At 39.8% G+C, this 25,425-nt stretch overlaps 2 protein-coding genes across 2 annotated transcripts in view; both read left to right on the top strand.

Annotated features, from left to right (window-relative positions):
* The first annotated feature begins 471 nt into the window (after positions 1–471).
* Positions 472–6,511, top strand: sall4 (spalt-like transcription factor 4). The gene is made up of 4 exons (XM_058642485.1): positions 472–655; positions 2,847–5,315; positions 5,405–5,709; positions 5,821–6,511. Exons 1-4 carry the CDS (start codon positions 589–591, stop codon positions 6,253–6,255), a joined length of 3,276 nt encoding a protein of 1,091 aa, XP_058498468.1. The 5' UTR covers positions 472–588; the 3' UTR covers positions 6,256–6,511.
* Positions 6,512–7,001: 490 nt separating this feature from the next.
* The window catches only part of LOC131468360 (probable phospholipid-transporting ATPase IIA), a 31,848-nt gene continuing 13,424 nt past the window's right edge, over positions 7,002–25,425 (top strand). Inside the window, exons 1-15 of the mRNA XM_058642486.1 lie at positions 7,002–8,342; positions 8,460–8,745; positions 10,112–10,256; positions 12,621–12,734; positions 12,923–13,031; positions 13,910–13,968; positions 14,885–14,936; positions 15,895–15,989; positions 19,545–19,625; positions 20,940–21,015; positions 21,457–21,533; positions 21,753–21,913; positions 21,999–22,141; positions 22,887–22,999; positions 23,601–23,810. Of these exons, the coding sequence (XP_058498469.1) occupies positions 8,678–8,745; positions 10,112–10,256; positions 12,621–12,734; positions 12,923–13,031; positions 13,910–13,968; positions 14,885–14,936; positions 15,895–15,989; positions 19,545–19,625; positions 20,940–21,015; positions 21,457–21,533; positions 21,753–21,913; positions 21,999–22,141; positions 22,887–22,999; positions 23,601–23,810 (1,503 nt within the window). The 5' untranslated portion in view covers positions 7,002–8,342; positions 8,460–8,677. The remainder of the gene's footprint in view (positions 8,343–8,459; positions 8,746–10,111; positions 10,257–12,620; positions 12,735–12,922; positions 13,032–13,909; positions 13,969–14,884; positions 14,937–15,894; positions 15,990–19,544; positions 19,626–20,939; positions 21,016–21,456; positions 21,534–21,752; positions 21,914–21,998; positions 22,142–22,886; positions 23,000–23,600; positions 23,811–25,425) is intronic.

Raw genomic sequence — 25,425 nt, forward strand, 5'->3', positions numbered from 1 at the left:
ACATTTGATTACAGGTAAATACACGACAAGAGGATCTGTGTGCCCTCCTCCTCTGAGGGGAATCATAAAAGTTTCATAAAATTAATCAAATAAAGTCCTTTAGGTAGAAAAAGGTAGAATTATGATTGAATTTGGCCAAATAATTCAAAGTTACAGTCGTTTCACAAACAAAGAGTTTTGAGACAACGATGAATGAATGACCAGTAGCTCACTTGTGAGGATACATGTTGCCTTTTTTTTTTTTTTCTTTTCTTTTTTGTCATGAACAAGGAAAGGAGCGATGAGTGAGTTGGGTGTTATTGACCCTGCCTCCATCCTGCGATCCATCCACTCGCATGGCTCCTCCCGCCCCCTCCTGCCACTCCGCGGCGCTCATCAATAGGGAGCCCATTTGAATAATGTGTGAGCACTTGGAGTGGAGCCAATCAGCTGTCAGAGCGCCGTGATAAATCGCAATGCATTATTGATAATAATAATTACGTTGACATGCGCATTTCCCACTCGAGGGGGCTAATATTCCAAGCTCAAGAATTTGTTGAAGAAGGGGAGGAAAATTGTTTGTAACTCTTTGCTCCTGATGGTTGCACCATGTCGAGGCGCAAGCAAGCCAAACCGCAGCACATCAACTCTGACGAGCCCGGCTCACTGGAGAACGGTAAGTTTTTACGCACAAGTTATGAGAGAATCGGTGGCTCGGAAAGCGTTTCCTCCACCATGCTGTGGACATTTTTTATCTGAAACACTTTTTTTTTGGGGAGCTGACTTTTTACATTGTTGCTGTCGCACTTTGACCTGTTGCCGTCCCTTTGGATTAACCAGCAGGGAAACTCAGCAACAGCAGCAGCAGCAGCAGCAGCAGCAACGTAGCGTCCATTAAATAATAATTTAAACACGATACAGGTGCTTCGTCAGGTTAAGCTTTTTTTCCCAAATGCATCACTTTGACCTTTTTGCTTCCTACCTGCGTCATTTAAAAACCCATAAGCGTGTTTTCTGTTTTTTGTTAAATTTCATTTTTTTGACGCGTAACGTGCTGGTTCTTACTTTTGGAAACATTTGAAGACTTAATTTGAAAGTTGTGAGCACTGAGTTAATGCCTTATTTGGCCCCTGTTTTCCTTGTGTAACTTCTCCTCACTCGTTTAATTCAGAAAATACCTGCTGTCGTTTATCATGGAGCATCCCTTTTAATTATTTAAGCGTGTACTTGTGTTCACTTTAAATGAATTGCCATTCGATTGTTGGTTGATCCTGGTGGATGTTTCCATTAATAATTTAGCTGTGATTCATAATTTTTTTTTTTCTTGAATTTCTGGATTTTGATTTTGAAATTGTGACAGGCTTTATTTACTTAAAAGGGTGAAATTTTGAACAAAAGGCTCTCCCAAAACTGTATGAAATGTGACTCTGGAGTAAGCTGACCTAAAAAGCAATAAATCCCCCAGTTTAATGCATGACTGTTTCCTTTAGTACATATGTGGAGAGGTGGGGGATGGAGCCGTGGCCTTTTTGTGGAGACTGGGTGGGGGTGCGATATGGTGTTTGCCATATGTAAGTTCCAGCGTTGTCGTGTATCGACCATCCCTCACCTCTTGATAGTGAGGGAACATGGATAATACATTTGTTTAAATACTTTTGAGATCCACTTATCATTGAGTGTGGCTGTCTTGTGGAAGACGATCTTTATTCTCTTTATGAATTAGTGCCTTGAATGTATAGTCTGACCTCGTGTCATGTACTCCTGTAAAGGTGATCAGCCACAGGTCATGCGCCGTCAAGTGGTAAACTGGAGCGTTGCTTCCCTATTTAATCCACAAGTTATGATTAAATACACCTCGTTTATATTGTGTTTCTGCAGGTTTTATGTTGAGATGTGTGAGCTGCATTATACAGTGCGCAAATGTGGATGTGCAATGATTACCCATGGATCCAACTGTGATGCGTTTTGCAATACTTTTTTTTTTTTTTTTTTTTTTTTTTTTCGTGACACTGTTTAAATGCCTCCTGGTGAGCAATTAACAAGTCCAACAAATGCAAACAGGTGGTCTACCCCCTTTCTCTCAGGCATTAGCATTTAACAATACACCCAGTTGTGAAATGGCCTCTTGGTTAGGAGACGAAATAAAATGCATAAATTGAGCACTTAACACGCCTTCACAGGCTGTGAAAATACTTGGTTGCAATCAACCTTAGACTACCCCCTTTTGTTCCTGTTTGTGTTTGTGTTTGCATGGTTAACTTAGTTTTGGATTTCTTCTGTGGGACATCATATTTTTAGGCAAAAAGTTTATAGATTATTATTATTATAGATATTGCATGTTGAGAAAACACACCCTTTTTAAATTGGGGGTTTAAATTTTGGTCACTAGCTCTACACCACATGTGCAACTGGAAAGTTGGATCTGATATTTTAGGAAGTGGTTGGGTGCAGAAACGCAATAATTGAATGACCAGTGGCTCTTTGTCTTTATGGACATTGTTTTGGGAGATGTAAAAGGGGGCTGATTGCCCTCTGGTGGCCACTGGGCACATAGAACGACTGGAGCAGGCCAGTAGGTGATCAAAAGAGTGATACATGACCTGATGTCATAAAATAAACGCATCACTAAAATCAAGCCTTAAATAAAAATCTGCTCTGCATATATTCAACTGAGTCTTCTATTTAATACCAGTTTTCTTCATTATGAGTAATGTAATTATGTGATGTGCTTATTGTTGTTGTTTTTTTTTTTTTTTTTTTTTCTTTTTTTTTAAATGTACTAATTTGTTTAACTTGCACTATCTTGGTCAAATGCTGTCTGAATGTGTTAAGTATTTTATTTAAATTCTACTATCCTCTCGTTTTAGGGAATCTTCAAGATGATCAAGCTGAGGAGATTGGAAATGAAGTGAAAAGGTTCAGAATGGATGAGACCAAGGTCTGCAACAAGTGTTGTGCTGAATTCTTTGATGAAGCAGAATTTATTGAGCATGAGAAAAATTGCACTAAAAGTCAGCAAGTGGTCATCATGAAAGACGGAGATGGCAATGAAGTGCCTGAGGAATATTCACAAGGTTCCCCCGAAGGCGACGGCCTTACCAGTGACCATGATGATAGCCAGTCCAGTAGTCATTCACTATCAAATGTTAATGCAGACCATCTGGAAAGAACAGAGGAAGAGTCGAGCATGAATGCAGATGACTCGGGTCAACTGGATTATGCAGAGATGTCTGCCAGCCCCGAGATGAATTTCCACCCATCGCCCAAAGTGCAAGATTCAAATGTCACTCTTGAGACCATGGCAGACACTAAAGTTGCTGTCTCCCAACATCCTTCGAGTAATACATCTCTGACCTCACAGGATGCCATTCAAACAATCCCAATGATTTTGGAACAGTTGGTCTGTCTCCAGCAACAGCAGCTACAACAAATCCAGCTCACGGAACAGATTCGAATTCAAGTGGCTATGATGACCCCACATGGTCTCCACTCATCTGTTGGGGCAGTAGTGGACCCCCTAAAAGCCCTTGGTGCACATCTCTCTCAACAGCTTTCTGCCGCAGCAGCTCTAATAGGAAAAAGAACTGGCAGTCAGAACCTTGCTATGGAGACACTAAAGCAAGGTAAACTACCTCTGCCCACTGTCATCCCCACCTCTCTACCTGGAGGACTGGGTTCAATGACTTCTAAATCAGACATTTTAAAGGGCATTCCAGATCTGGTCAACCGTTTACCAGCATTGCTGCCTCCGTCCGAGAGTAGCATGGGATTCCCTAGCACCTTCAATGGTATCCAAGCAGGGATGGAGTCCTCCAAAAAAGTGAAGCCAAAGATACTGAACATCCAACCAGAATCGAAGAATGGTGATTCAGTATACAAGCACAAATGTAAGTACTGTGGTAAGACCTTTGGTAACGACAGTGCTCTTCAGATTCACCTGCGCTCTCACACGGGAGAGAGGCCCTTTAAGTGTAATATTTGTGGAAACCGCTTCACAACAAAAGGCAACCTCAAAGTGCATTTCCAGCGGCATAAAGACAAGTATCCGACCATTGGCATGAACCCCCACCCCGTGCCAGAGCACCTTGACAATATTCCCACTAGCAGCGGCATTCCATTTGGAATGTCTGTACCACTGGATGAATCAAACATGACTGACACCAAGCCCATAATAGGCCATCCTGCTCCAGGGTTCCACCCATCGGTCGTACCAGGTTTCAAGACTACCTATGACAGCTTTGCAGGGGATCCCTTCTCACAGAGGCCCTCCCCATCAACAAGTGATGGCTCTCAGTCTGTTTCTTCCCATGTCTTTGGCCATGAGAAGGCACTGGATCCAAATCAGAAGGATGCCGAAGACCTGCTTGGAGTGCTGCATCATATGAATGGTAATGGTCTCCCAGGAGAACAAAGCTCTGGAACAGCCAAACTTCAGCAGATGGTGGATGGGCTGGAAAAGAGGACCAGTGACCCCAATGAGTGTGTAATATGCCATAGGGTACTCAGTTGCCAGAGCTCACTCAAGATGCATTACCGTACACACACTGGCGAGAGGCCCTACAAGTGCAAAATCTGTGGCCGTGCTTTCTCCACCAAGGGTAACCTCAAAGCTCATTATGGGGTGCACAGGGCTAACACTCCTCTAAAGATGCAGCACTCATGTCCCATCTGCCAGAAGAAATTCACCAACGCTGTGGTTCTCCAACAACACATTCGCATGCACATGGGCGGCCAGATTCCCAACACCCCCATGCCAGAAAACCACTTTGAGGCAGCAGAAACCATTGAACCATCTTTTCCCGGGGAGAAGGCCATGGATATCGATGGCTTTGACGAAAGCATGGAGAACCATGAGACAGAGCTGAACTCTCAGCAGCCAAACGATAGCTTAGATTCCCTCCCATCTGCATCTGAGGAACAACCACAGAATCACTCTGCCCCCATTACATTTTCCAGTCTAGAAGTCTTGAAGAACCTCACCTCTGCCCTTGCACTGAAACGTCAGACTAGCAATGCGTCGGAGAGTGAGGGAACACCCAAAGAATCCCCATCAGCTACAAGAGAGCAGGAATATCAGAATGGTCGTAGTCCTGCTATTTCTGACTCGGCCACATCTTTTCATTCATCCTCCCCTGTAAACATCATGAGCAGCAGCAAGTCCCCCGAGTCACCTGCCGATGAATTTACTTACAGTGGGCAGATACCAGAGTCTGATGAAGGAATTCAGGAGGGCACAGAGTCAAGTGGAGCCCTTGACCTCACAGCAGCCAGCAGCATTACCCCCAAAGCCATCAAAGAAGAACCAGGCTTTCATGCATTCACAAATGGAGACTATGGTGAGTTTGTTTGACAAATGTTAGTAATGCAAGTTATAGGCTGTTGTATTAAATGCATAGATCGAATTACCTTCTTCTTGTATCAACAGTTCCCAGTAACATGTCCTTCATGAGGATACCATCAAGTCTGGCCAGTTTGGAGATGAAGATTCCTTCAGATAATCCTTTGGGCCCCAATGGTTTGTTCAGTTCCCACATGCCTCAGGGAACAGCCATGCCCTCTTCAATCTCCGCTGCACCACGTCGATCGACCAAACAGCATATGTGTAATGCTTGTGGCAAGAACTTCTCATCAGCCAGTGCCTTACAGATCCATGAGCGTACTCATACAGGGGAGAAGCCTTTTGCCTGCAACATCTGTGGCAGGGCTTTCACCACCAAGGGGAATCTAAAAGTAAGCTTCTACTTTTACAGAGGTTTAATATTTTTCAATTTTAAGTGTGGAATTTTTTTTAGATTTTTTTTTTTTTATGGATTTAAGTTGACTGGTTGTCTTGTTTTTCAGGTGCACATTGGAACTCACATGTGGAACAACGCGTCACGTCGTGGTCAGCGCCTGTCTCTGGATAATCCAATGGCACTGATGGCAATGAGTGCCGAGGCTAAGAGGTTGCCAGAAATGATGCAGGTACCCAAAGAACTGGGTCCTCAACCAATGAGCTTTGATCCATCTATGTGGAACCAGTATGCTGCTGCATTCACTGGTGGCCTTACCATGAAGACTAATGAAATATCAGTCATTCAGGGTGGTGGCATCCCACTCCCTGGGAGCCCTGCCGGTGGGCCTCTTATTGGATCCACTGGAGGTCTCATGAAAATGGATGGGTCCCACTCTGGTTTGCCTGCCACAGTGGCTGAAATTGAAAAGAACAGCTCTGATAGTGTGCCAAAATCACAGTTCCCACATTTCATGGAGGAGGGTAAAATTGCAGTAAATTAGGTTTTTTTTTTTTTGGTTTTTTTTAAGCCATCTGCCAATTTATTACCTGAACTCAGTTTTTGAATGTCCCCTTTTTGAGTAAGGTACAATCAATTTTCAGAGAAACCTTGTAGAATTCTCCTTGGATTGGTTGAATTTTCCCAGAAAGTTCATTGCAGCTCTCTCTTCTGATCTAAACGAGTCGAGTGTTATTTTAGTTGAACTTGATATAACTACTGTAGTTGTATTTTATTTTACATAAATATATATATGCGGGTATTCTGTTTTCCTGTGACTTTTGTTTGATGTCGATCCAGAAGTTTGAATGTATAACATACTTGACATACTTGAAACTGCTTTAATTCAGACGTCTGCTTGAAACCGAAGGATTGTGACTTTCATAGGATACGTTTCAGGGCGTGAAACGGTGTCCCAGTGTTCAGAATGAATGGTGTCCTTAACCATATGTGTCTAATGACTACTTTCCCTCCTGTTGTGTCATAGGTTTTATAACATTGTACATTTTTGTAGTGGTAGATGTCTTATTTTGAAGGGGCTTTTGATTGTCAATGAAAGAGTCATAACAGTTGTTGCATCGACACAGTTATGACTCAAACTCTTTTGCCAAGTGCCTAATTTGAACTGTACTTGTTGTATTTCACTGCACCATTAGATTGTGAGGACTCTGGAGTGACAAAGTAATGTAGTATAGTGTAGCTTGGCATGTATTTCACATTTCGGTTTTCTAAAAGTAATTTTTTTTTTACCTCCTGTAAATCTGCCGAGTCAATTAAGATGGCTGACCTCTAAAGGCTGTTACATGCTCAATGTTCTCATGCCTGCACTTTATTCGGGTTTAAGTTTGATTTACTTTTAAAGTTTCATGTCAGTCTCACTGCTTTGTTGTGATGGCTAAATGAGGAGAGGGCAAATCAACAATTTTGTCCCCTTTTCCTCCCTGTCAGTTTGTATTTGACACCATCAACTTGTAGCATCATTTATTTATTTATAGAACCCCAAATGCTTGAGTTTAGGGGGCGAGTTCTACCTCGCTTAGATTTTTATTATCCTCTCTGCCCCCTTACTCTCAGTGCATGTCCCTGTATATTTTTCGATACATTCGTGATCATATGATAACTTTTTTTATTCTCAGCCTGCTGAGTTTAACAGTAATGAATGTATCACTGGACACTTTACACAACTCGAAAGGTCAGAGTACTTTGTTGGGCCCCTGTTGTACATTCCTTGTCGATATGCATTTGCCAAATTGTGCCTTTCTTCAGCAAAACCTGTCAAAACTGCTTTTCACATTGTCTCTACAATTCATCTGAGGTTTAGCCAATGCGGCCTGTTTACAATGTAAATGTTTTTGTTTTTCCAAATGTTTCCCTCACCTAAAATGTTTGCTGATTTTTGAAAAATAAAATCAGGGTGACTTTTTCCAATATTTTTTTTGTCATTACTCAGACAGACATTGCACACTACACTTACATGAGTTTCTCTCCTAGCACAGACAGTTTCTAAAGAATCCTGTTATATTACTGTCAGATGAATCTATAGTCTTGTTTTTTATACTTCTTTACTCCTTGTTTTGTTCTCATGATCTACTAGTGGCCCTTGATACATTGTTTATTAGGAACATAATAAGCATTCACAACTTATTAAGGCTCTAATTGTGTGTTGACAATTAATCTGCTTTGCTGCCCCAAAATTAGTTACAGCTCATGTGACTCAGTATAATGGTTACATTTTTAAGACAATATTGCTCAGAGGTGTTTACTTCTGTCATGGATAAGCATACATATTACACCTGTTTACAGTTGTTGATATATGCAATAAAGTTGGCAAAGCTATTTTGCGTGCACAGCTAAAACAGACAATGAAAATGATCTTTCGCCACAGTTTCAACATAGTATGTTGCAAACAACATGCCCTGTGTCTGTTTCAAAATAAAAGTCTAGCTTTTTAGGTTTGTTTTTTTCTACAAGACTTTATTGTGAAATAATTGCAGCTTCTTGCGTAGAGTCCTGGCATTTAGAAAGAACATTCTTCTTCGTGTGGGATTTCAATCTCCTGTCATCTTGTTTCAAAGGGTGTAAATGACTAAGGTAAATGTCTTGTATGCCAAAAACCTACTTGGCAGTAAAACATGTTTTATGCAGCCTACCAAGCAATGTGATAATAAAGACTTATTTATTCTTTGAGCAAATATCAATCTTCAACAGGTCAGTGACTCATGTAGGAAACGTTGACTCTGTGCAGCACTAGCTCAGCTCTGGTGCAGCTGTGGTGGTGTCTCTGTGCTAACGGACTACTGAACCGTCCTGAGGGAGAGTGAGTGACAGCTGGGGAAGCCTCCGCCCAGAGAGCCGCCGCCGCCGCCGCCACTGCGCGTCTATCCGGCTGCTACATCTCCCTCTCCTCGCTGCTGAAGGCTGCAGGAATGCCCGACAACATCCCTCTACAACCCGTGAGACGACCGAAAAGACACGACAGTAAAAACAGACATGGGTAAGGGCGTTACACAGCACAGGCATGTCAACAGCGGCTGTTTTTTTAATTGTGTCGGCGTTCGCTTGTGTCAGTGTAGCCGTGGAAGTGTTTACGGGCGCGCGGCGACATTGTTTCACAAAGCGGTGGCGACGTCCAGGGTGAAATTGCAGCAGTTGGCTAGCAACAGCTAGCATAGACATACATATGCCGCTAACATAACGACGGAGGCTACATTCATTGTAGCTTTGTAGCAGCTAGCTAATGCTACAGGAGACATCCTTGTTCCGGGGTGCAGTTGGAGCAAGTGCATTACACGCCCATGTCAATATTTGCACGGTTCTCTGGAGCGCAGTCTGAGAACAACACCGCGCTGAAACACGCAGAGCACGTTATCCTCGTTTCACATGTAAACATAATGTTTCGGTCGGTTGGTCACGTTTTAGAGCAAAGAGGCAGGCGTGATGTTGCATTATTATTGCCTTCTCCTGGATACAGTCACCCATTGTTTCTTGTAAATTTGACACCCACGTGAAAGGACAGGCCTCAAATGATGACAGTGATGATGAAGATGAGGGCTGACATGCAGGTGTCACCCCCTTTAATAAACACACTGTGCACAGTTAGAGGAGAAAATGTGTTAGATTGCAGTGGAATGAGTCAGTGGTTGCCCATTGTATTTATTAGGGGTGGGAATCACTCTGCGATACATGGTCCACCATACCAATAACATCACGATACAACAATTCTGTGATTATCAATATGCTGCAAGACAAGCATATAGCGATACATCATGATATCTGTCTAAGTGAAGGAAACAAAACATCAGTGAAAAGGGAAAAGTGAAGGATTTCTCTATTTATTCACAGCATAGGGAACAAAGTGCATTAAGTTTCCCTCATAATTTGAACAGCACTGCTGCAAGGAGACATGTAGTAGTAACGCCCTGAGTAAAATTGGCAAGGACTGTTCAAATGTATTAATTGAAATATTGATATTATATGAATAATATGAGTAATCATTTTAAATATGTTATTCATATGAAAATTAGATATGAGATAATTATGTAAAAATAACATTCCTTCTGATGCTGATGAATGTTTTGTTTTGGTGGAGTGAAAGGAGTTGCCACCTTTCTTTTCGGATGAGGTTAATAGTTACTTCGTTTGGCATAATCTCAACTCTATGGCCATAGTTCCTTGAATTTTGTTTGGGATTATTGTTGCAATAAGCAAAACATTAACAAGACGGTGTGACTCAAACCTGACTTAACACCCTTGGGCTTGCATTTTAAGATGGTCTAAAATTGTTTAAAATTGACTAATATTTAACTAAATGGTGTGAATGTTTGTGAAATTATTTAATCCTTCCTGCCTTTTCCTCTCAGGTGCTGCCCGTGGTCAAGATGCTGTGGCATGGGGGACTTGCGCCCCCGTACCGTGTGGCTCGGCCACCCAGAAAAGAGGGATCAGAGGTACCCCAGGAATGTCATTAACAACCAGAAGTACAACTTTTTCACCTTCCTGCCTGCGGTAAGTGTCAGCCAAAGGTCAATTCACTACCTTCCCGCTCTTCAATTCTTCAAAACCACCCACCGTTTTGAGCCTGGCCTTGATTCACTTGTATCTTGTTGGACACTTTTTCTGTTATTTATAATATTAGGAGTATCGTCGAGTGCCGTATTGTACACCTCATTATTTCTTGAAATGTGGGTGTTCAGGGCATTGGAATCACTTTAGACTCATTTTAATCTGCTGTGTATCAGAGGGTCTGATTGAGGCGACAACCTATTATTATTTTACTTCTGAAAATACTCTTTGGATCACTGAGCCCGAAGCGATTACACATATTGTGAAACAAACAGCTCAAAACTGAAAAGAGAACAATGGCTCCATTATTAATTATTAACATCAAGATTTCTGAAGAGTATTTATTCAACTAATTGTTTAGAAGTAGGCACTGTATGTCTTAAATACAATTTTCATAGTGTACAATTACATGAAATTAAGAATAATTGTGTTCACCTGCACGTTTACCACATTGCACATTTCGACCGAGGACAAACCTAACACAACTCTTCTACAACCTTGGAAGCGGAAGGTGACATATTGGGTGTTCAGTTGGCTGGAGGTTTCTACCTCATTAATATATGCAAATTAAATCAGACACACTACACCCTCTGTATTGTTTAACAGTAGAATACTGTTGTTTACTTTTGATTACAAATAGTCTCATCCCAACCTAATACATATAAGCGTGCGGCTGATGGGTGGGGATGAGAGTTGAGAACTGGTTACAATTTAGATCGGGTTCAACCTGACAGTTGCAAGTCTCCTCAGCTCCGCAGTTGTTTTGCACGATGGTGGCACATAGCAAAACAATGTCGTCATACTCACATACTGTTGCAACTAACTTGCAGCAAGAGGAAATCATAGCAAAGGAGTAAAGAAAATGTAACACTGTAACCATATTAGATGAAGAAATATGATATGAAACGTATTTGTTGTATTATTGTAAATTAAAACATTCTCATTTCATACATGTTAGATAAGGATAGAAGGTCGGATGCCACAGCTAGTGCACAGGATCCACATATGAGGCTCAAAGCCTGTGTCTGGTTTTTCTTTTTCATGCAGAGATAACTGACCAGGAATTGTTATACTGATATACTGAATAAGCTTGGTTTGTGAATGAAATGTTTCTTTATATAATGGTATATCACAATTAATAATTTGTGGCATCATACACTTAGCAGCATATGTGTTATGTAGGTGTGTAGAGACGCTTCATGGATGTTGTGAAGGAGGACATGAGGACACTTGGTCTAACAGAGGAGGGCATGAGGGATAGGCAGAGGATTTGCTGTTGCGACCCCTGAAGGGGAGAGGCCAATTGAGGACGAAGTTTTGTAGGTTTCATAGTGTCAAATGTTTTTCAAAATGGTAAATCATTTCTTTACATTTTCCATAGAATATAGAGTAGTTAATATTTTGATGGTATGTCATGTGGTACTGCTCCATCACATTTTAAATCTTAATCCAGAAACTCAACTTGATTTTAGACAATCATTGCAATATCTGTCATGCTTAACCCAAATTGCTCAATTCTCGTTGAAATGGTATCAAGCAAACTGCCACACAGCCTTGCAGCGCCACAGTAGGATTATGATAAGCGCACGCAAGTGACAGAAGTGACAAGGTTTCTTGCACAGATACAAAGCTGTGTGTTTTTTGACTCCATGTACTTTCCTGGCATGATTTACATATGTATTTGTTTTCCAGGCATTCGGTTGTCGTAACATCTTCATTTTGTGTATGAAGCCAGATATTGAAAGTAGCTTGAATTTGTTTTGGAAAGCAAAAGACAAGTGCAACACCTATTTGCATTGCAAACAATTGTCATGCTTTAAATTTTTTCGTTGGTTCAAATGAAGAAGTACATATTGTAATATTTCTATTTCTGTTTGTGGTTTCTTTTTTTTTGGAAATGACAGTAACGGTGTTATCTTACACACTGGTGGTAATGAAATGGAGTAAAGTTGTAACATGCGTGTTGTACGTAAGAATGACAATGGTTGGGAAGGTTTATTGGGCTACATTTGGTTTAAATTATCTTTCATTTGACTATGACTATGAGAGTAGATTCACCTCTTTTGTATTTCAGATTGTGTAGGGCCAGTGCAGACAATCATTTTAAGTAAATGACAGCATTTTTTATGTCAATTTGATTTATTATTATTATTGTTATTATTAATAATAATAATAATAATAATAATAATAATAATAGTATTCCTATTTGTTGTCTCACATTTAACCGTTCAGTGCATAAAACAGAAAACAATAACAATCCGTTGTCAGATAAATTAATATGCATGTACATTTGATTTCTGTTCACAGGTGCTGTACAATGAGTACAAGTACTTCTTCAACTTGTACTTTTTGCTTTTGGCCTGCTCTCAGTTTATTGAAGAGCTACGTTTGGGTGCCCTCTACACCTACTGGGTCCCATTGGTATGTGGCACATTACAAACCTTTGTTCCCCTTAATTTTACACACTTAAACTGTGCTGAATACATGTTAACTTGGATGGTTTTTTTAAAGTATTTCAAACACACACACAGTTGCCACAGCACTCATGTTCATGTAATTGTTGTGTTGTCACATTTAAAATGGTTTCACTCCCCCCCCCCCCCCTCCAGGGCATTGTTTTGATTGTCACCATCATGAGAGAGGCAGTCGAAGAAATAAGATGCTATCTTCGAGACAAAGAGGTGAACTCTCAGATTTACAGCAAGCTGTCGACAAGAGGTACGGATTAGGAGCATTTGGCGACAGCGGTTTCGTTTTGTCTGTGTTGATATCTGAACCATGTTGCTTATTTCTCGGCATCAACGTCTATTAACTGTAGGAGGTTGGTCCTAATAAAACTTATTGGGGCAGGGGGGAAATGGAAGGTAATTCAAAGCAGAGATGTAAAACGTGTACATAAGAGACCTTGGTATAAAGTGCTACCAGCAATAAAAAGCAGGAGACCTCTTGTGGTTTCCATCACTCTGTCCCTTTGATGTGGCAGCTTGTTCTACTCATAAACACAATGACTGGTTGCCGCCATGATAGCAGCCCCGGTGCATATTTTAGGGTTTATAGAAGTCAAAGCCTCTTCTTTTAGATCCATGCCATGTTTGTTTTTGAAACCTGCTGTACAGATTATTCTGATCTTAATTTTTGTAAAGACGCTCATCGGAGTTTATTGCACTAATCGAGCCAAGCACTTCTGTGAAGCCCCACAAACCCTAATCCTCAGCAATATTAATGTGCTTTAATGTCTTACATATGCATAGCCCAGAGGTCATGGAAGAGGTCAAGGGTCGGTGATCTCTTCCAAACAATTTTGCCTGTTCATTCTGAATGGAATGAGGGAAAAGGCTCAACTCCCCTTGCATTCTTTCAAATCTGCATGGAAAATTACTTTCCAAAACTGACTGGTAAAGAATGTTCACCAAGAGAAGACTTTGGTACTCGATTTTAACTATGAAATTTGATTGAAAGAAATGTGTTTAAACTTCCTTCATACTTAGAAAAAGAAGATATGTTTTTGATTGACACATTTTAATGTCTGTTATGTTTTAAATATATTTAACCCACATTAAAAACTTAATTAACTAAACTTTGTCTCTGTTTTTTAGGCACAGTCAAGGTCAAAAGCAGCGGTATTCAAGTCGGGGATCTTATAATTGTGGAAAAGGTTTGTTGAAGCTTGTTTCATCCACATCTGTGAATAGTTTTGCTTTTTAGGACTGTCAAGTTCCCGTTTTATATGAGAGCGAGTAATGAGGGAGCTGTTAATCTTTTGTCCTCTAGTCCTCCACCTCGACTGAGGTGAAAGGAGTTAGTAAAGATTTTGTAATCTTGTGATCAATGCTGAGCTCCAGCCTGTCAACCTCAATGCATACACAGCAGACACAAACCTAAAATGCCTTAAATTATATCTAAGACACAAATTCAATTAAGTACTGTTTATTGATGTCGTTTTGTTTTTACTTTGTAAGCACATTTATTGTTTGTAGTTGTTTCAAATATATTGTGCTTCTCTTGTTGTGGGCAGAGTGGATTCTCTGAGGTCTTTGTACATGAAATATGAGAAGTCAGTCTTGTCTTCAGTTTCCAACTCATTTCACTCATTTCAGTGCAGCTGAAGGAAAGGTCACACATGTTGTCCTACACTTTTCACTAATATGACCGAGTGATTCAGAGTTATGCGGGTGGCAATTTAGTGAGACATTTCAGCAGACGTGAAACCAGTAGCTGTCTTTGAAAATCTTTGGTATTTTTTTTTTTAAATTAACTTTGCATCATAAATAGTTATAACATATCTTTATTAGACTATGGACTACTTAGCAGTAATCCATAAACTGTTTGGCGACTTTGTCTAGTGGAGGGACCAGTCTGGGCAGAGTGTAAAACTTGGTCAGGGTCCCATTCAGGCCATGACATGATGATTTGTGCTCGAGGGCTTATTTTTTTTCACTGTGTGGCTGTTAGTAATGTTTAACATGAAGTGTAAAATGTCTTAACTTCACTACAGTTTAAGGGAGCAGGAGGGGAAAAGAAGCAGGAAATGGTGTTGAAGTCATGTTTTTCCTCTCTGCCTTTCTTTGTAGAACCAGCGTGTTCCTGCTGACATGATCTTTTTAAGGACCTCTGAAAGAAATGGTAAACATCTGCTGGTCATTCATCCAGATCTCCACAACAGACTGACTGACTGACAGACTGACTGGGGAAACGACTTGTTTAAAAAGGAGCTGAGGTGCAGGGATTAGCCCTGAGTCAGGACAGGAAGTCCTACAATGTCTAAATTGTAATTGGGTCCAGTGCTAAAATATCATTCAGCATGTGGTTGGTGTGGCGGAGAATTGCTCCTGCATATAATGCCAAGATGACCACTGTCTGCCCTCTGTCTTCGTCAGTGACTAATTTTGTCTTTCAAATGAGAAGGAAAATAATGAAAATAAAATGGAGGCACTCCCAAGAATCAAATGCAAAATAAGGAAAGGACACATGAGCAGAGAATGCTTCACCTGAGTAGTCAAATAAGGATTAGGGCAAGATTTGTAAGTGATGTAAGCTGCTCTAAAGCATAACATATCAAGACTCTTATTACAGGAACATGTTTTATTTTCAGCTTTCAGAGGACTCTGTTAGAAGAGCTAGATGCATGTTTTTGTGGCACCTTCCTGTTGGGGGAAGAAAAACAACAGCTTTGTTTTACTGGAAATAGTGCTTGGTTATCTCTCTTCCATGTGGAGGCCATTAGGTCAATTATGAAGAGCCTAGGCCAGGATTGGGAGTTTGGGCAGGATGACGCATGCAGCCCAATGGGGGGATGGGCTTTGGTGAATGCCTCCACTTCTACTCCAGCTGGATTCCCAAAATAAAGTCTAGTAAAATCTCTTAGAAGTTGCTGTTAATTTGTAACTTCAAAAAAAAATGGTTTTGTTGCCCCATTTTATCCACACATTTATTTAGAAAATACATTGGAACAATTACAGTCAGATACCAGCAGCAGCTTTCAGTATGTTTTGAAATAAGAATGTGGATTTTCAATACCATCACCCAGATTAAAGATGATGGGGTCCCCCGTTTGTTGAAGCTCTTCTCTTCTCTGTTACAGGCTCCTGTTTCCTGCGGACTGACCAACTGGACGGAGAGACGGACTGGAAACTACGCCTCCCAGTGGCCTGCACGCAGAGACTGCCAACTGCTGCCGTGAGTCGTAAAATAAACATGGAGAGGCAGTGAGGAGAAAATTGCGTGTTGCAACACTGCATTTTTTTGACATTGCTGTGCAGTAGAGACTCATGTATTCAGGTGTAATTACTAACCAGCCCACTGGTCTAATAGAAGCATGTCTTTCATAAGGACAAGGTGGTTGTTAAAGTAGAGTGCAGGATGAGCTCAGACCTGTACTGTTAGAAGAGTTCTTCAGGTTGGGTTTTAAAGGGAAATATTTATTCTTGTTTTATTATTTTTATTACAGTTATTCTCTTGAAATAATTGAAAAAGATAATTCAGTTTGCACCATCAGACAGTAGGTTTTAGTATAATGCATATAAGATGGTGTTTTTGTTTTTTTAATTATGTTATGTTATATTGACGATACATAGTGGCGGCTTGGCTGTCCAAGAATTTTTGATATTAAAGAAAATGCTGAACTGATGCAGTATATTTATCTAAAGTTGTAAAACCAATCAACCCTAACCCTTTTTTGTTTGTTATTTGGTATATATTTTTAAATCATTTAATCATTTTATCTAAATGTGCCAAAATAAATGTGGAAAAAAACAAAGCATGTCCCAGGATTCAGGAGAATGAAAAAAAAAAAAAAAAAAAACACTGTGTCAAACAAGTTTCGTCACCTGCTCTCATGGCCTGCATTGCTGCGTGGGGAACAGTTGTTTGTAATTAACAATATATGGCTCAGCATTTTAGGAAAGGACTAAACACATACATTAACTGCCATGTATTAGTTATTATTTGAATGTCTCATAGCAGTTTGTCTGCTACTAATCAAGCAAAGGTTCTCTTTATGACACAATAGAGCAAACACGGCTGCTACACAAACCAAAAAAACTAATTTAGCGGTGACACATTTTAATGTTTGATATCAAATAAAAGGCTAGTGTTTTGGTTTGCTAATCAGTTTTATTTATTCTGACGTCTTACATGTAAATATTTGCAGTGATGGTAATGGGATATATTTAAGGATTTGAACTGCTGGTGAAACAAAACAAATATACTTGGCACAGGATTGGCCCCTCTGTTGCTCTCTCTTAGACAAACATGATGACCCATCTGTCATGGTCAGACTGGCCATCAGCGATGTCTCACCTCTATCAGTGACTCATTGAAATGCCTGTAAAATGTTCCATCCTTTTAGAGTGAGAATTCTTTTTTACATGAAAACAGTAGATGTCACTTTAGCTGTTTGGAAAAAAACATAGAGTTTACACCAGGCAGGCAACCATGGTGCCCCTGACCGCCACCCTCTCATTAATCAACTCCCCCAAAACATAATCATTTTTTAGAGACACACAGATGTTTGCACAGATATTGTTCCTAGGACACTGCATTGACCTTTGTTCTTTTATACAGCCTTAACAAAGTGTTTCCCTGAACCTTAAATAATAATAAACACAATTCTAATCTTAGCCCATAACTTAACCAGCTCCCCAGAGATGAGCTTGTGCCTCATTAGGACCAGCTTCTGGTCCCCATGTGGACTGTTTGGTCCTGACAAGGTCAGTGTTTATGCTACAAAAGGTCCCAAAGACAAGTGCACACACACACAAACATGTTTTTGTATCTTAGTAAGAACACATCATAGATGTAATGCGTTCCCTCGCCCCTTACCCTAACCTTAGCCATTACAACTGAGTACCTCACCCTGACATAAACCTAACTCTAACCCCAAAACCAGGTCTTACTCCTAAAAACAGCCCTTTAAAGAAGTGTATACACACACACACAGACACGTCTACGGTGAGAACAGTACCTGCTTGTGTCCTCGCTAGCACATTGTGTAATAGTGTGATATCCACCATATTTGTCAAACAAATAAGGAACATTTATTGTTTCTGTGTCTCATAGTTGTTTGTCTACAAATTGTAGCCTCAAGCAGAAGCTCTTTGTGTATAGTGCATAACCATATAGCAAACACTGCTGTTATACTGCCTGTAAATGTTAATATAAAGCTTGAGGCTCTACATCAGAGGCTTGATATTTACTAAAATTATAATATTGGCTCTCACATTGTTACAACAACTATCTGATTAAGCAGTACATTGTAAGAAAATCTGTTGTACTTGTTTTTGTCTAATTCACTTTAGAGAGATGAAAATAAAATAAAGAATATAATAATCAACAGATTAATCTAAACTAGTGATACTTTTAAGATGAAGCAATGGTTGTAACTCGACCCTGAAGTGCTTCTTTCACAGTTGTGCTGCACGTTTTGCCACCCCTGCTCTCTGAGCCCACTGCTTTTGGGGAATAAACAAAATATGCCTCAGGATTCCGGTGAAAGAAAATCGAAAATAACTGCCATACAAACAAGTTGAAGAGTATTTTTGTTTGAATGTCTCATAGCAGTTTGTCACCTCAAGCAGAAATTCTCAATGTTAAACCATAGAGCAAACACTGCAGCTAAACAAACTAAATGATAATAAAAGCCTTGCAGTCCATGTCTTACACATAAACTGATTAATTTGCCTCGGTGCTAAAAAAATCAATTTTGACTTCTAAAATGAAAATATTGGCTGTGTTGTTGTCTGCGACTGTGTATTTGAGAGTATTTGTTTTTGACTATTGGAGAACACACTTTGAAGATGTCAATGTGTGTGAGAGAGAAATGCACGACCTGAAGGAGCTTTAGGTTTTAACAAAGAATCCTAATCTTTTGAACTGAATTTATAAAAACAACTTCACTGAGCCGTCTCTCCTTGCTGTTGAATAATTGAGTTAATGCTGAGTTAATCATGTCTCCTAAACCAAACAGATATCTAACTAGATGGTGTGCATGAGTGTGCATCTATGTGAGTCACATTCTCATATGTGACCTGCTTTGTTTGTGATTATTTTGCATGTTAACATAACCAAATCACAGCACATTATGATTACATCAGTATGGCATTGTGTTAAATGATGTAGTGTGAAACAGTAATTGAGTAAGATAGATAGATAGATAGATAGATAGATAGATAGATAGATAGATAGATAGATAGATTCTTTAGTCATCTCACAGAGAAATTCACAAAGAAGAAAAAAGAAATAAGCAAATAGATAAAGGAGTGGAACTGGTTGACACGAGAGTGAATGCAAAAATGATGTGCTGACATCTATAACATGCTTTACATATTGTTGTTTCACAACCGTTCTCGACTGCGTCCACAATTTTGTTTGTTGTCCCGTACGCGGTCCAGCCATATAGGCGGTTTTCACCTCATCTTGTTTGAGAGTAAACTCAGCCTCAGGATTTATATGATAATACCAATAAGTAGCTGCTATGTTTGTCAACCAAGTTAAGGAATATTTATTATTCTAATGTCTCGTAGCACTTTGTCTGCTAATTACTGCCCCAGGCAAAAGCTCTCAGTGTAAAATGCAAATCCAGGTAATTTCATCTGACTAGTTAAATATTTTTTTATGTTACATAAAAGGCATTGCTTGTTCTTGTTTTCTCAATTGTTTCTAATTATTCAAGTGGATTTTCCCTGTGTCATGTGTCAGTGATCCTACAGTAAGCCATATTTTCTTGTTTTACAGGACCTCCTCCAAATCAGATCATATGTGTATGCAGAAGAGCCAAACATTGACATCCATAACTTCATTGGAACTTTTACCAGGGTGAGTGTTTACATTCCTGTTCACAAAAACCACATGTTCCATGAACACAACCTCCTGCTATGTTATTCTGGTGGCGATATTTGTTACCGTGTCACTTCCAAAATTCACAAAAGCAACATTGCTTGGACAAAATAATGTTTAGGAACTTTAGGAAGTGCCAATGTAATGTAACCCAAAGTTGGATCATACAACATGCACAAACACAGACCTTTATTAGATAGGACAGATTAGAGCATGAAAGGGTGAGAGAGAAGAGACAAAGCAAAGGGTCGCAAGCTGGAAGCTAACCTGCAGTCGATGAAACAGATGAAGATGAAATGGTTTGTTGAAGTATTAGTTCATTCACTTTGAATTAAGAGGGGTCGGCCGTCCTTCCTCTCGCTTTGATCATTAATCTCTAATCAAGTTTTATAGTAGAGGAATAATGCATCAATGTAGGAACAGAAAACAATCTCGAGCAGCCCTTGGCCAAGAGGAAAGGAATTGGGCTTGTAACTGTAGTGTTGCCAGTTAAAATCCCGGGGCAAAGCACCCACTCCCAGAGTGCAGGAAAGTGCAGAGGTTAGATTCACTATCACAAAACTAATTCTTCATTCCTCCAATCATAAAATGTTCCTCTCCCTCTTCCTTCTCATGTACCAGATGACAAAGCCAAGTATTAAGACAGTGATTTAAACACATTAAATAAATAAACTAATCTTGAATATCACTGTTCATTAAAACAAACTTGTGTGTGTGTGTGTGACCGATGAGCCCAATCCTGAAACATGTACACAGTGCGCTCTCGTGTGGACAGTCCAGCCATGTGCAGCACAGCATGTCCACTCTGACCCATGTGCAGTCTCTGTAGCTCATTCTGCACACATTATTTCTCTAAATGTTTTTATACCTTGTGATGTGATATTTTGGCACAAAGTTAAATTGCTTTAAGATGAGACACTGAGCAAATTCATTTTTCTTAACATAATGAACAGAAGAGAAACTTCTAATCAAACAGCAACACTCTGTTGAGTGTCATGTTAATGTAACCTGTATAAATAAGACGGTTAAGATTTGTAAAAACACTAGAAACAGATGTCTCTTTTGTTGTTTGTCTTTCTTCTCTCAAGAAAGGACAAGCCATTGATGAAGGGTCGATGAGGATAATATTAACATTTATCAGAGATTAGTATAGTTATATAATCTATAGTAATATTTATAGTTGTAGTATTTAATCTGTGGTGTTGAAGCTCTGGAACCATATCAAAATCAATGAACAGATTGTGTACCTTTCTCATTTCGTATGTATTTGCATGTTGTGTTACACTGTTACAGGAGGACGCAGACCCCCCTGTCAATGAGAGTCTCAGCATTGAGAACACCCTGTGGGCCAGCACTGTTGTTGCCTCTGGTAAATATCTGGCTATAAAGCAGCTTGCACTCAGGAAGTAACCAAAGCCATCATTTTGCTCTCAGCTTATGGAAACATTGCTTTCATCACAACTGTTGATCTCATGAGTTGACAAACCAAAACACATACACAGAGGGGAAACTCATAAGGCATTTAGTCTATTTGCTCATTTATAAATGGCTCAAGGGCAGCTTACCATAATGGTAAAGAAAGTGAGTTTTCTGTTTTCCCAACAGGTTACAAAATTTTACCCCTCAGTTACCTATTAAGCAGCTGGAAATCTATATTCCAAATGACAATCTTAATTTGTAAATGTCCATACCTGTTAATTTTATAAATTTGGGAGACATGGTCATGGCGTATTATGTTTTATATAATGTTGCCTCTTCATTTTATTAGCCTGAGGCATTTTTTTTTCTTTTCTCGTTTCCCTCCCATTAGGCACAGTGGTGGGGGTTGTGATTTACACAGGAAAGGAGCTGCGCAGTGTCATGAACACCTCAAACCCAAGGCACAAGGTACAGTTGTGTGAAATGGAGTCTGAAAAGAAAACAACATTAAGTCATTTATTCTGCACACAGATGCATTTGGTTGACGTATTTTCACATTTACATCAAATGTGTCCTCCTAAACCTAATTTTTTAAGTGTTCTGTATCTGCATTATTTACTTAGACTTTTATATTATACATACGCACACATTTGTCTGATGCATCATGTTTCTCTGTTGCATCTATAGGTGGGTTTGATTGACCTGGAAGTGAACTGTTTGACTAAGATTCTATTTGGGGCCCTGGTAGTGGTGTCACTGGTCATGGTGGCTCTCCAGCACTTCGCTGGCCGCTGGTACCTCCAGATCTTTCGCTTCCTGCTGCTCTTCTCTCACATCGTGCCCATCAGGTGTGATTTAGGTTTCAAAGTCATCCACAGTGTTTTAAGAGACGAAAAATGCACTGATAAACTTTTTTATTATTATTTGATGCAGTTTGAGAGTCAATCTGGATATGGGAAAGATGGTTTTCAGCTGGATGATCAAGAAAGACTCCAAGATCCCTGGGACGGTAGTGAGGGCAAGCACCATACCTGAACAGCTTGGACGCATCTCCTACCTGCTGACTGACAAAACAGGTTAGACTGCAGGAAACGGCCATGAAAAACAGCAGAGCTTTTAGATAGATTTGGCTCTGTGGCCAAAAGAACTAAAGCCAGTGTTTAAAGCACTTAAATGAGAGTGTATAGAGGTGAAGATTTACCAAGGAAGTATCCATTTCCTGGGGGGTTTTGCTCTGAGGTGGGCTGTATTTTTTATTTTTTTTTTACTTTCAGAGACCTACTTTTGAACATTTAAATCATAAAACAAGCCTCAAGTCTCTCATTCTTACACACATTAACTTCCATCAGTGCACTTCATCTGCCACGAGGTGTTGTACATCATTTTTACAGCCCAAGTTCCCGTTAAAATGATCAGCCGTTTTCCCCCAACCTAAGCATGGTAAGGCCAGAGGGGGCTCTGCAGGTCAGGTTAATGTATGTGTGAGGCCCCTGAGCTTTTGGAAATGCTTTTAGAGTGAGTGTAAGGATACAGAGGTTGTGTGTGGCATCAAAGAAAAGGCCTCTGGATTTCTGAACATTTATTCCAGTAAAAATACCTAACATGCAAACTCTTGTCTTAAGTAGCTGATTACCGTTTGTAAATCCCATCTCGTTTAACATGAATCCCTGTCTATTTAAAGTACTTCTGTAGATATTGACATTAGAAGTGTTTGTTCCATATTGTGTGCTGTCAGCCTATAATTGTTCTATAACTGTTTCAGTTCTACATATTTGGCATAACTATTATTATGTGAATGTATTTCATGTAACCTTTTAACAGGGACTCTTACCCAAAATGAAATGGTGTTCCGGCGGCTCCATCTTGGAACTGTGGCATATGGAATGGACTCAATGGATGAAGTACAGAGCCATGTGTTCAGCGCCTACACACAGGTGAAAAGAAAACAGCTGAAATGAACAAATCTGCTCAAAAAGATTAGGAAGAAAGTTGAAAAGATTGAAATTGTGAAAATGTGGGAGAGGCTAAAACAAACAGACATGCACATTGTTTTAAAAAACATATCAGTTTGTGATTATTATGTGCTTGAATGCTTCCTGACCTCAGATGACACCCTTTGTCCCCCTTGACACCAGAGGTTAGTGAAGCAGGAAACAGGATTAGCCCACAAGCGAAGCACTGACCGGACTTCTTTAATGATGCTGCCATTAACCCCTGGAACGCACAGCTTTCTAAAAATAGCAGGGCCATAATGCAAAAGAATTTTTTTCCCCCATGTTTTCTTTACACATCTGGTTATGTTTAAAGGCCACTGTCACAGCAGTGATTGAAACTGGGTTGATTAAGAAACTGGTTTCTCAGACTTGTCTACACATCTCCCTTTTTCCACTTAGCCTTTTGAATGTGTGTCTTTGTTTATTGTCCAAGTGTTTAGACACTCATACAGCTTCTTTCTGACAGTTCCACTCAATATAATAGCTGCCTTCTCTTATAAAAACATTGACCACTATTAAAAATGGTGTCATTTGTCTGCAGCCCACCCATGACCTTCCAGCCTCCAGGGCTCCGGCAGCAACTAAGGTCCGCAAGACCATCAGCAGTAGAGTTCATGAGGCTGTAAAGGCCATCGCCCTGGTGCACAATGTAACACCAGTGTATGAGTCCAATGGGGTGACGGACCAGGCTGAGGCTGAGCAGCATTATGAAGACACATGCAGAGTCTACCAGGCATCCAGCCCAGATGAGGTATGAGGTTTTCATTGTTGACATTCATGTTAATTTCATCCAATGATGTTTCAAACCCTACAGGGCATAAAATCTGGGCTTGATTTCAAACAAAATATTTCTTATTTACGGAGAGGTTGACAGCAAAAGGCTGTTTTCATATTAATCTGCCAAGTTACTTTCAAGGAAATTAAACTTTCTTTTGTGGCGAAACATGTCCCAAATTGTTCTTAAAGACATGTCACCTTTAACATTCTTTTATATTCTGTTTCATCACATCTCCATTAAACAGCAGCTTTTTTGGAGAACTTACAAAAATATACTAAATTGTCGAGAAGATGTTCTCAATTGTCTGTTACTGAAAGTGACATTAATACTGCGAGTCTAATTTCAAGAAACTTGGAATGGAGAGTTTAACACATGCTTCATGAATAAGAGGAATAATAAAAATAATAATACTGGGGCTGGACAATAAAACCTCTTTTGTTTTTTTAGTCTGTGAGGAACTTTAGGCTCGGACATTTCCGACATTTATTATACAAACAGCGACAGTGTATCCATCACATGGTATACATAAATAAAAAGACACCTTGAAGTTAAAATAATACAAGCCGACATGTTGGGAAATGTACACTTGTCAGGCCAAACAGGGGAGGCCTGACAGGAAAGCTTGTCTTCCGATCTAAAGATGGAGAGCTGTTCATTTTTTATCAACTGAAGCTATTATCTGGAGTGTATATGCTCTTTCTATTTTAAAGTGGAACATTCACAAAAGGCATTCTATATTTATGTCCTTGATCAGTGTAAATTCTTTAAACATCAGGAAGCGGGCTGTGGAATTCAACTTGATCAGTTTCCTGTGGCGTAAATGCGGATTTCCTTAATGTGCACTCCATCCCATTGCACTTATCCCCTTTTTGAATTGCCTCTTTGATGTATACTTTAATAAAGCCCTCCGTATCTGTTGTGTGGTTAAAGAACTTTGTTTTGGTTTGTTGGTGAAAAAAAACAATGAAAAACAATTTGAGTTGCTCAGTCATAAATCATGCACTGCATACAGTCTCTGTATACTGAGATGTAGTTTGCTTTCTCCAGCTGTCAGGAAGTCCTAATATAGATCTGGTTTTCACTGTGAGTAGTAAGGACACAATGTGAGTTTTTACTATGTTGGTTAACGTTAACATTTTTCCTTGTTGCTTTAAAGACATTCAGATTCAAATAAAAATAGGATACCACGCATTAAACATTTTTTTTTTTATATGTAACCATAATCGGTGGATTGGTGACTGAAATTGGTGGCGGATCACACGTGTGTGATTCAGTGTGGAAAGCTGATACCTTGTGCATTTTAAAACCTACTGGGCGATGTGGTGGTTCTGAGTCAAGACAACTGACTATATCATTATTGAAGTCAGTTAGAATGGACAGGCGCCACATATGCTCCTGTTACAAGGTGGTGATGCCGTGGCCGACACCAGATCCCCAAATGCCTCTTCAGTGAATATTTCTAGACTGTGACTAAGCACAGTCTTCATATTTCCCAACCTGGATGACAAACATTACGGTAGTCCAAGTGCGTCTGACGTTCAAGTCTTCCCGGTCGTGCATTGTCATACTTCGTGAACACATATTTCCA

This window comes from Solea solea, chromosome 11, assembly GCF_958295425.1.
Source record: "Solea solea chromosome 11, fSolSol10.1, whole genome shotgun sequence".
NCBI lineage: Eukaryota > Metazoa > Chordata > Actinopteri > Pleuronectiformes > Soleidae > Solea > Solea solea.

Excerpts from the sequence above, each read along its gene's own strand:
- sall4 (XM_058642485.1), top strand. The coding sequence starts at position 589 with ATGTCGAGGCGCAAGCAAGCCAAACCGCAGCACATCAACTCTGACGAG. Across the intron at positions 656-2,846 it reads GCCCGGCTCACTGGAGAACG|GGAATCTTCAAGATGATCAA; the intron begins GTAAGTTTTTAC and ends CTCTCGTTTTAG. Across the intron at positions 5,316-5,404 it reads ATTCACAAATGGAGACTATG|TTCCCAGTAACATGTCCTTC; the intron begins GTGAGTTTGTTT and ends TTGTATCAACAG.